This window comes from Rhizophagus irregularis, chromosome 20, assembly GCF_026210795.1.
Source record: "Rhizophagus irregularis chromosome 20, complete sequence".
NCBI lineage: Eukaryota > Fungi > Glomeromycota > Glomeromycetes > Glomerales > Glomeraceae > Rhizophagus > Rhizophagus irregularis.
This window is the reverse complement of record NC_089448.1, coordinates 690,886-703,071: the sequence shown is the minus strand read 5'-3', so window position 1 is coordinate 703,071 and position 12,186 is coordinate 690,886. Positions and strand designations below refer to the sequence as shown.

General features: G+C 24.7%; 2 protein-coding genes across 2 annotated transcripts; both read left to right on the top strand.

Annotated features, from left to right (window-relative positions):
• Positions 1 to 3,663: 3,663 nt before the first annotated feature.
• Positions 3,664 to 7,644, top strand: OCT59_012793 (uncharacterized protein; the record flags this gene model as incomplete). The annotated part of the gene is made up of 6 exons (XM_066140371.1): positions 3,664 to 4,066; positions 4,143 to 4,640; positions 4,712 to 6,343; positions 7,041 to 7,090; positions 7,161 to 7,234; positions 7,317 to 7,644. The coding sequence occupies 6 exons, from the start codon at positions 3,664 to 3,666 to the stop codon at positions 7,642 to 7,644; spliced, it is 2,985 nt and encodes a 994-aa protein (XP_066001256.1).
• Positions 7,645 to 8,941: 1,297 nt separating this feature from the next.
• OCT59_012792 (uncharacterized protein) lies at positions 8,942 to 9,979 on the top strand (the record flags this gene model as incomplete). Its single annotated transcript, XM_066140370.1, has 1 exon — positions 8,942 to 9,979. One exon carries the CDS (start codon positions 8,942 to 8,944, stop codon positions 9,977 to 9,979), a length of 1,038 nt encoding a protein of 345 aa, XP_066001255.1.
• Between the last annotated feature and the right edge of the window lie 2,207 nt (positions 9,980 to 12,186).

The following is a 12,186-nucleotide window of genomic DNA, read 5'->3' as shown; positions in this document are numbered from 1 at the left end:
AAGTTCTATAATAGTTTAGTTTATTGTTAAATCAGAAATCACTATTGCATAATTCCCTAACATAAAAAACTAAAAAAAATCATTAACATTAATATTACTTTCTACTTAACACTTTTCAATTTACTTTAATATAAGGGAAAAACGCGCTAATCTTCTTTTAAAAAAGAAAATTTTTTACTTTTGATTCAATTTAAACTGATGAGAAAAAAAAAATTAAATAATCAAAAAAAGTGTAGGCGCAGCAATATTTTGGTGACGCAATATTTAACCCAATTCTAATTAAGCGTAGTATCACAAGTTAATGCATTTTATTACCTGTTAGGTGGAATCGACTAAAATCATGATTCATTTAAAAAGAAAGTGTTATTTGTCCATTGGCTGATACTCTAGTGCCTCGACCCGTATCCGGATCAATCCGGATTGATCCGGATTTTTTTTTTCGGATATCCGGATTTTCACGGTTTTCATCCGGATTATAAACCGGATGAAAAATATCCGGTTTGACCCGGAATCCGGATGAAATTTTTATTATTTTTTTTTTTATTAATAATAATTTTGCTGATCCATAAAGATCTATATCTAAATGATATTATGGCTAATTATTTTTGCGCCTAATACCAATTTTTTTATTAAAATTTATTAAATTTATATTTGTTATTAAACTTTTTAATACAGTAAGTTTAAGAAGATTTTTCAATTATAATTTATTTATTGAAGTTTGTATCAGATTTGTTTATTTAAATTTATACATTAACAAATAACAAATAATTTTAGATTTCACATTCAAACGTTCAAAAGAAAAAAAACTTTATATTATTTTTGTTACAACAAAATAATAATTATTGTTTTAAAATGAAAAATTGTTCAATATTATAAATTTATATAATTATAACAACTTTTTTTAAAATTAAAACTAGTGTTATGTAATTTGATTCAAATGATTCTTTAATTTTTGAAAGAAGAAACAAATCCTTAAAAAATTGCCTTACTAACCCAACACATCTATTTATAGTAATCTTTAGCTGTATATAAAAATATCTTGTTTAAAATTTCATAATTAGTTAATTTACAAAGAAATGTTAAACAATAGTCTGAGACAATGCTGAAATAATATGAAATTGTTTTAAAGAAAAGTATTTAATGAAATTGGAATTATGTAAATTTCGTGGTCTTGGATAATTTTGGCCAAATTTGTAATTCTGGCCGAAATTAACATCACGTGACACCGGGAAAATAGTTTAGCCACCGGGCAAAAAATTTTTTATCGGCTGGCATGAAAATTTAATGTTACACAATTTGTAATTCTGGCCGGCGTTATGAATTCTGGCCAGAATTATTGCCGATCATTTGTAAATCCAATCCGGTTTCCGGTTTCTATCCGGATTATCTGATCCGGATTCAAAATCCGGGTCAATCCGGATATAATCCGGATTTTTTTTTTGTGTAATCCGGATGACGGTTTTCATCCGGGTCGAAGCACTATGATACTCCAACGTCAATGTTATCTTCAAAGATAAGTATTTCAGCTTAAACTAACTTTCCTTACCCTAAGATACTCCACTCCAAAGATGATTGCTTGAGAATATAATGAAATTTTATAGATGTTAATTCATAGGAGTTTCACCCATATATCCAAAGCCCAAGCCGAAACCTACAAAGAAGAAAAAAAAAATTAAAAAAATATTTTTTTAGAGTTTCGAAGTTTTCGAAACTCACCTAGTATATATCCAAAGCCCAAGAACCGAAAGCTGAACCTACAAAATAAAAAAAAATAATATAAATAAAAAAAAATTTTTCACCCAATAGAAGAAAGAATAAGGGCGAAAGAAAGGAAAAGAATAAAAAAAAAACGTTAGAAATTAAAATTAACGTTTTTTTATATCAAAGTTTCTAAAATTCGTTCACTTAGTATGGGATTCGGTATCCAAGTAGGAGCCGATTTCCCTACAATAATATAAAAAAAAAACGTTAAAAAACGTTTTTTTTAAAGAAGTTTCGAAAACGAAACTTACCTGGAATATCGGCGTCCTCGTTGGAGCCGAATTCCTACAAAAAAAATAAAAAAAAAACGTTAAAAATAACGTTTTTTATATTAAAGTTTCGAAAATTTTCGAAACTTATCTTTGGGATTCGGTATCCACGCCGGAACCGATTTCCCTATAATTAAAATATAAAAAAAAACGTTTTATTATAAAAACGTTTTATTAAAGAAAGTTTCGAAATTTTTTTTTCGAAACTTATCTTTGGGATTCGGTATCCACGCCGGAACCGATATCCCTAAACCAAATTCCTTTAAATTAATAAAATTAGAGTAATTATTTTATTAAAATAGAATGTAATATTAATTTAACAATAAAATTTATTCAATTTCAATTTATATTAAACTACATTAATTTAAAATAAATTATTGTAAATAATGAGTGCTATCAGTTACCCCTTCCATGTTAATGGCATGGTTCACTTATTTTGATAATGTTCAACATCTTCACCTAATTTATTAATAGGACTATATGACTTCCTTACTAGTTTTGTTCTTCTAGAAGAGAAGGTAGCATTAATTAGGCTGTCAAAATAACAGTTGTTGAACTGGTATTATTGCTTACTTGGTGATTTACAAGATATTAGGTTTATTTCTACAGGTTTCATATTTTCTGCAAGTTTTGTTTTAAAAGATTTATAGCTATTGTAAAGAAAATAAGCCAACTTTTTATTTTTAAAAAAAAATTTGTATTCTTGGTATTTGGTAATGTAGACGCGAAAAGAAAGCTTAAATAGCTTAAGATAAATAGATCATTTGTCACAAACTGCACCGTATGTGACAAAATCACATGTTAACGTGACCAATAATTCCTTCTAGAATTTTTTTATTCGATTTGTTACAATAGCAACAAGGACACGTAACATTCTTTTCGAAGTGAAAGTATTAGAATTTTTAATATGTTCTAAGACCATTACAAATAAGAAATAGTTGTGTAGATCATATAAGCCGATGATATTTTAAATTACTTAATTAGGATAGTATATTGGGATCGTTAATTAATGGATGGTTACTGTATACGAATTCCTTGTATTACAGTATAACAAGGCTAGTGAAATATCAAATGTACAAAGTGGCTTTAACCAGTTTCATTAAATAACCTGTATGGTGATGTAGATTCTTGGTGTCTTGTGATGTAATGACAAAAATCGACTTCCTTGGATCAAATAGGAACTTTTTTGTCAAACCTTAAAAAAAGTAGTTGAGTCAGTCATAAGAGGTCTAGACGTCTAGTATTGGCGTTTAATAATAAATGATTTTATAGCTTTCGGTTAAATTGATAGGCAGATTGGCACAGTTGATTAGGCAAATTCAAAAATCAATTTGTTTTTTATCGTTCTCTGGCGCAATATTTTGTACCAAACATTATGCATGATGAAATATTAATTTTTACTTTTTTTGTCCAATTTAAATGAAGTCGTTAAAAAAATTAATTTGCTTGGCGTACATGTTTAAGGGTACTAACTAATATTTTTATGCCAGGTAAGATATTTTGGTCACATGCAACCAATCATATTTTGTAAAAAATTGTGTAATCTAAGGCCTATATTTTATAAATTCGGTTTTTTATGAAAGAAGCGACAAAAAAAAAATAAATTTTTATAAAAAAAATTCATTCACGTAATATGGATAAAATAGAAGTTGAAACTCAAAAAATTCAAAATAATACATCCACATCAGAAACGAAGATTAATATTCCTGATAATATAAAAGAACATGGGAAAGAGATTGAAAAAATTCAACCAAAAACGAAGGATGATTACCATTTTAAAGAACATAGGCAATCAATTGATCGAATTTTTGTTTCTCAATACATGGATGATATTAGTACTTACAATGAAAAATATGGTTCAGATGATTTTGTTGTTACTTATAGTAGTAAAGATAAATCAGTTCTTGGATGGTCAATTAAAGAGAATGAACCAAAACCCGATGTTTATTTTAAGATTGATAAAATTGATGATATTTTTTTAGACAATTCTATACTAAATAAAAAAATCTTGTTATTACGTAGTTTTAATAATCCTTGTAGGTATTTATTTTGACTCAAAATAATAGTGATTTAATTTTATGTCTTAATTAATAATTTATATTGTAATTGTAGGGTTGATTGATTTAAATAGTGATCGTACTAGTAGTAGTAGTGATCGATTTCTTAAACTAAAGCATCAAGTTCATAATCTAAATGATGATTTTGGATTCCTTCCTAATGGTGATTTGATTCAAGTATCACTAATAGAACGCAAAATTTACAAGTACTGTTTTACAGATAAACCAAAAAATACAGTTCCTTGGGAATATTCACAAATTAATGATATAAAAATTCGTTTAAATGAGCATGTTATGTTGTTATGTTCTATATCTCGAACAAAGTTATTTCTATTTTTCGAACAATTTGCCAGTACCTATCCTGTTGCCAGTACCTATAAAATGCTTCAATTTGATTTATTGTCGATGAATTTAGAAAGAACATATCATGAAATTCATCCTTTTATGGGGTATCGACAAATAACAGTGAATAAAGATCAAACGTTATTGACGATATTGCAAGATAGTGAAACTTATATATATTCAATGGAAAATGGAATGTTAATTTATAAGAGTGAGTACTACATTCATTATATTTTTGATATAGTAGATTTTTAATATATTCTAATTATAATTTATTCACAGGTATTGATAGTGAATGTGTAGGGTTTATTCGGCGAGCTGAATTCATAACTTTGAAAAATACCGAAAGATTAGCTATTTGTAGTCCATATGGTAGTAAACTTGTAGATCCTTATCAAGTTTATGATGAAATTGGCATTTCCTATGATTTTAATAATACAAGTGTGATAACTAAATTAAATAGAAAAATTTTCACTGATAATGGTAATGTTTGTGTCACAAATGGAATCGATGAAAATGAATTGCAACAATTATCAAACAAGATCATATATAGAAATACTATTTATTCTTTATCTACCTTTAAAATTATACAAAGTATGTTTAATAAAATCATTGAACAAGATGAAATTAAAAAGGTTGTATCACATGGTGAAAAGATTGTGTTAAAAGATGGGTTTGAAATTAAAAATCTTGGTCTTTGTAGAATTGTTCTTTATCATGATTACAGTAATCGTATAGGAATTGAAGATAATAACGGAAATCTAGTACATTCGTTTGTTTTTTCTGATATACTCTCAATTAAACTATTAAATAACAAGGATTTGATAGTAATTGATATACATGGAATCAGTATTCAAACAATAAATGAAATTTGGCTTGAAACACGATACCTTTGGCGTAATAATGAATGGAAAAATATTTATGACAAATTCTTTTTCATGAATAATTATGACAATATTAATGCATATAAGCCAATTTTTAGAGAAATTTTAAAAAATGAATTTGATGATTCAAAACGCTCAATACCATTCCCAATATTTATAGAAGGTGGACCTAATGTAGTTAAAGATGTTATAAGTGATAATTTAGCATCACCAAAATTTGGAATTGAAATGTTAAAAATAGCAATTAAAAAAAAACATCAAGATACTATTCAACAAATTATTAATTCAACTCAAAATTATTCTGAAAATTATATGTCCATTATTAGTTTAAACTTAGCAGAATTGTGTGATTATTATCCTGATTTCATAATCAAATATATCTCAAGCACTTCTATTATGTTATCTCCTTATTGTATTGGCATTGAAGATTCAAAAAATACTTCACTTTATTCATATGCAAACATAATTTACATTAAAAAATCAAATATAGAAAAGCCTATTTCAGCAAAATATGAAAAAGTCAGTTTCATTGTTCCTTTTCCTCAAATATGTATATACCAAGTTGACTCCAAAAATAATGATTATGAAAATAATGAGGATAAAAAAAATCATGATATTAAATTAAAAATAATCACAATACTAAAAAAAATGATTATTGGACTAAAAATAATTATGATGATACCAAAAAGTAATAGTGTTTGGAACGAATTTTTATATAAATCAAAATCTATTCTATTTTGTAATATAGATAGTAATCATTTTTATAATTGGTGGAATTTTGCTGCAATTATAGATTTTAAGTGGAAAACTTTTGGAAGAGTTTACTATTCTCTGATCTGGTTATTTTATATAATTTTTTATATTTGTTATTCATTAGCTTCTACATTAGAACAAAAGTCTATCTCTGATTTTTATTTTAAATTACTTTTTATAATTTCTGTTATATTTGGCTCAATATTTTTAATTTTTGAAATTCGGCAATGTCTATGGAATTATAAACATTATTTTAAAGATATATGGAATTTATTTGGTAAGTAACATTTATTTAATTGTTTTTCATTCAAATTAAAATTAATTTGATTTAATCATCAATAGATGTTGGAGCATATCTTTTACCCATTATAACATCTATTTTTTGGCTTATTAATAAGAATCAACCACCTTGGCTTACAGAAATATCTATTATATTATTGAGTTTTAAATTTTTATTATTTTTTAGAATATTTAAATCATTTGGAATTTATTTTGCAATAATAATTGGTGTTGCAAAAAAAGTTTTTCCATTTGTAGTGCTCTTATTTTTTTTAGTACTTGGATATGCTCAAGCATTTTTTATTGTTTTAAGATCAAATAATATTAATGATGATAATGATCCACAGAATCTTGCAACTAAATATAATTTTATTAATCCAAATGGAACTATAAGTAACACTACAGCAATAATTCAAGATCCTGATTCAAATACAAATTTGTTTAACTGGTTTCCTACTTCACTTTTAGCAGTATATAATCTTCTTACTGGTAATAATTTACTTTTTATTTATAATCCAGTTTTTTTTTAAAAAACAAAATGTTTTAATAATTTTTTAATATAATTATAGGTGACTCTGGATCTTTATCATCATTTACTTATCGTGAAAATCCTATTATGACCATTTTATTAGTTACCTTTACATTTTTCACAGTAATCTATCTTATGAATTTATTTATTGGATTACTTAACATAGCAATTGATGATTATAATAAAGAAGAAGAATATTTACTTCAAAAAGCACAGGTAAACTTTTAATATTAATGATTATAATATTAATTTTATTTTATTAATTAATAATACTTTACTTTTAAAGATTATTATGGAAATTGAATTATTTTATATGTTACCATGGCAACGTAATAAAAAGGAATGGTTTCCAGATTGGATGTAAGTATTATATATATAATTTGTTAATATTAAAATTTTTTAGTTTTTGTATATTTTATTAATATATTTTAATTATTTTAAGCTATTATGATATACCTATTACTAAAATTCGTAATTTAATTAATGCAATTGATAATAATCAAACTGTATTTAATTATCCTCCAATTATTAGTGAGAAATTGAGAAATTTAGTGGTATTTACTGATGATAATAATAAACTAGAAAAGAAAATAGATCGTATTATGAAATATATTGAAATAGAACAAGATAATAAATTAGAGAAGCAAATAGAACAAACAAAAGAAGAACTTGTACAACAAAATACTGAGCTTAAACAACAAATGGATAAACTTAAACAACAAATGGAAAATATTACAAAATTATTATTAAAAAGAAGTGAAAACTTGTAGTAGCTATAAAGGATTTTATCTTTTATATAAATTTTTTTTTTAATAAAATTGATAATGTAAAAAAAAAAGTTATTTTAAATAAAATTAATAAATATGCAATTTCTATTTATAATTGAGTTATATTTTGTAAAATCGCAAAATAATAAACTTTTTTTAATATGACATAAATGCCAAAAATAATTTTCACTAATAAATTCAGAATAAAGTCAAAAACTTGTAAAAAAATATTTTTAGATATAAAGTAAAATCATTTTTACTAATCCCATTATAATAGAACAACTAAAATTATAGTTTATTTTAAATTAGAGTAAGTTTTTTTTTAAATTTATTTTATTATTATTACAATAATATTATTTTAATGATGATTTTATATTTAATTAATCACTCTTTTTTTTGTTTTTTTCTATTACAATACAATTGTCACTGGAATTAGCCAATAAAATTAAAAGTTATAATAAGGTAAATATATATATAAATATAAAAAATTTATGGTAATCTATATTATAAATAAGCAAAATCCTAATAAATTAAATAAAATTCTAAAATTCTTTTATTATATTTATTTTACTTTTAAATATAATTAAAAATATTATAATAAACATTACTTTTTGAATAATGTATTTAATAATTAAGTTGCTTTTTATTATTTAACTAATAATATCAGATAATTCCAGTAAAGAAATAGTAGATAAAAAGTAAGATTAATACTTTGAAATTAAAAGCAAAAGTTCTGATTAATTCTAATTTATAAAACTTAAATTTTTAATATAATTTAAAAGAACTTTATATTAGTAAAAATTTAACTATAACTGATAAAGATAACTTTTAAATAAAAATACTTTAAAATATTAATTCAATATATATAAAAAGGTTTATAACAGAAAAAAAAAAAACTCTTTCCTGTACTGTTCACGTCCATTTTTCACACAAGAAATATTACGCTTTTTTCTCGTTAAATTACTAGAAAAATAGCACTTCAGTATTAAGACAAAAGTGTTCCTTGGTTTAAACAACACACTTTTTATTATCACTCTTTTCAGTTCGAACAAGTTCACAAGGGCTTAATAGTCCTTTAAAGACATAAAAATTTTGTTTTCTTGCGAAATTTTTTCAAAAGAAGGCGTAAATACGGTGCACCAATTAGATAAAAGATGCCGAATAAAGAAATTTTTATCGGCTATACTTTTTTCCGTCCAGAAAAAGTGAAACGGTACACGGGGTTGATACGATATACTCTACCCGAAAAGGAAAGTCCTACATCCTTTTACATGTAAATTCGTTACGGAAAGAGAAAGATATGTTGACGATTGTTACCAACAATAGACATATAATAAAGAAATATGATAAGCCTTATTTGATTAATTCGGATCGGCCTATGATGAATACTAAATACAGGATTTCAAAATACTTGACGAGTGTATTTTGTGGGTTACCTATTGATATAGAAACTAGAAACAAGTATTTTTTAAGAATACGTCAATTATTATTGGATAAACTTGTAGTTATTGAAAATAGATTGAAGAAACAAGAAAAGAACAGACAAACTACAACTTATATTAAATTTAGTCATGGTAGACGAACATGGTATTTGGGATTCTACATTCCATGTTCATTTTGTAGTAATGTCTGTGCTTATGTAATGTCAAACAATAGAAAAGTATGCCAAAATTGTCGTTCTAAAGTGATAGTAACACCTACACCTCCCACGCAAAATACGTTTAAAAATTATTGTCAAAGTAAACAAATAGTAAGTAAACGCATAGGCGTTACTTATACAAAAAAGGTTTCAATGCATAGTGACACAGGTAACTATTTAGTTACATACTCAAATTTGGGTATTAACAAACAGTTCAAGACGATGAAAGAACAAGAGAAATATAAAAAGAGGTTTACGAATAGCCTCAAAACTCACAAGAATAAATGGAATTACACTAATAATAGATTTGAGTCAAAGCCAGTAGTTTCTAAACATCGATTGAAACAAAGAGGTGATATTCTCAAGAAACATTATATATCAAACAAGGAATTGGAGTTTCTGTTTGATCAAGTTACAAGTAGATCAGGATACAACATGTTGAAAGAAGATATTTTTATTAACCATTCCTTCAACTGTGAATATTTTCTGGAATTAAGGAAAAAAAAAGAAGCCACTCTCGAACACGAAGATATTAAGGTGGCTGAACAATCGACCAGTGCTGGTAAGAATATTATGGTCAATGATATTACCACAAGTTTTCAAGAGCTAGAAATTAGAGAACAGGATAACGTGCTTCCTGGCAAGAAATACTACGCAGACAAATACCGATTACCAGACCTGAATTTCATAGGGGGTTGAATAGTGTTAGAGATCTTAAAACTCTAATGACATATCGTAATGGAATGAGAAGAAAGAGACTTGTTAATTTATCTCATAATTATGTTATTGATCAGTGTGATACAAAAGCTCGTAAGATAAAGAGCATCTCGTGGTGTTAAGAAGGTATGAAAATGTAATTAGTTACTCTTGTTTTGTTTTTCTATTTTCTTTTGTGGGATGACTAATTACGAAGAAACAAATTATCAAAAGGGAAAAAATGAATAATTATTTTAGGATTTTAAATCATTCCTTATCTGATAATATTTACATAAGGCTATTTGGTTAGAAAGAAAAATATATAGACAGATTGTCTATTGAATTTATTTTTAGTTTCACACCATTCCATATTTGATTATATTTACATATGGCAAATTTTATTTGAAAGAAAAATATATAAACTTCTTTTAGTTGTTTTAAAGAATTAATTATATATGTGTTCATCATTTTGTATTCGATAGTATGTACATACAGCTTTTTTAATAAAGAAAGAATCATACATGCACGTTATTTATAACGTGTAGACGATTAAAAAGTTTCTTAGTTAAAATTATACAAGAATATTCAAGAGATGATATAGATATACATGAATTAAAAATTAAAATTAATGAGGCTCGGTATGTGGGACATTGGACGCTTATATGATTTTACATTTTTAATGAAGAATCAAATTAGTTGTCAGTTAATGGAATTATTAAGGTGCTATAAAATAACTGAAGAAAAATTGTTGTATAAGGTACTGAAACAAATAACTGGTAGAGTTTTATTAGAATTAAAAGTGCTTATTTGGGAACCAAGGAAGGAACGAGTTACAAATAAAGGAAGAAAAGCAGTGCGGTATTAGCGGTAAAGATAAAAAAGCTAAGTTACATAGTAAACGCACTGAAGTGGGTGTTAAAAATGTTGACTGTAATATGTTAGAAAGTAATTGGAATAAATGGAATGATTTGGCATTCCATCGTGGCGGTCACTGGGCAAATTTTTAGGTAGATCATGACAGTCGCCTTTGAATTTGAGGTCGCATCATGGTTTTTAACAATGATGTGATTGTTTAGGTGACAGGTTGACTTGTTCTTTATGAAAAGTAGTCTTGTTTCATAATGCTTAATTCTTATATGTATTTGTTTATCTTATATTTTGTAAGTTTATATATGTAAGTAAGTGTGATTATAATAAGACATGATCGCATCTATAATAAAGTTTTAAAAAAAAAAAAAAAAAAAATTAATTCAATATATATAGAATTTATCAATTTATTAAATAATAAAATGATATTTTAATCAATTGACAATATTATTTTTTTTTAATTATATAAAAAAATATTAACAAAAAAAGTAATTTTACTAGCAAATAAATTAAATTGCATCATTGTTTTTATATACCTATTTTTCTTTTTATTATTTAAAATCTTAAATAATAAAATATTATGAATATTTGTAATAATTATTAGATGTAAGTTTTTGTTTACAACTATTTTAATCTGAATACTAACTCTAGTTTTAAATGCTCAAATATCCAGTTGCAAACTTGTTAAAAGTATAAGAAAATAAATTAAAAAATTATATATAATAAAATATTACTTTTTAATTCAATTAATTCATCAAAAAATTGTTAGTAGTATTTGAATAAAATTTATTTAAAATTATATGACCTCAGAATTAAATTTTTATGATCTAGTCTTTTAACAGATTTCTTGTTAATTTAGAGCAATAATCTTTATTACCAGTAAATGAGCAATTATGCTGAATTTTTTTTGCATTACTAATAGAAATTCCTAGCTCATTATTTACTTCTTTTTTTGAAATGCATAGTTCTTATTGAAGACTGTACTTAATATTTAAAATCTTTGAGTTTTTTTTATATTAAATTGTTTGATAGTATAATACTATACATATAGAGTTGTAATAATTATTTTTACAGAACTTTAACATCAATTCTATATATAATTAATATCTTTAATGTTCATAAATTTCATTAATTTTAAATACAAATTAAAATTGTATTAAATAGATAGTAAATTCTACATTTTATAAAATATATATGCTGTCCAAATTATTTGGAATACCATAATTATTCAGTTTATATATAATTTACTATATAAAGTGCTAAAATAATTTGAGATACCATAATTGAATTTGAAATTTTGCTTATAATTACAGCAGCCCAAAATAATTTGGGTAACATATATA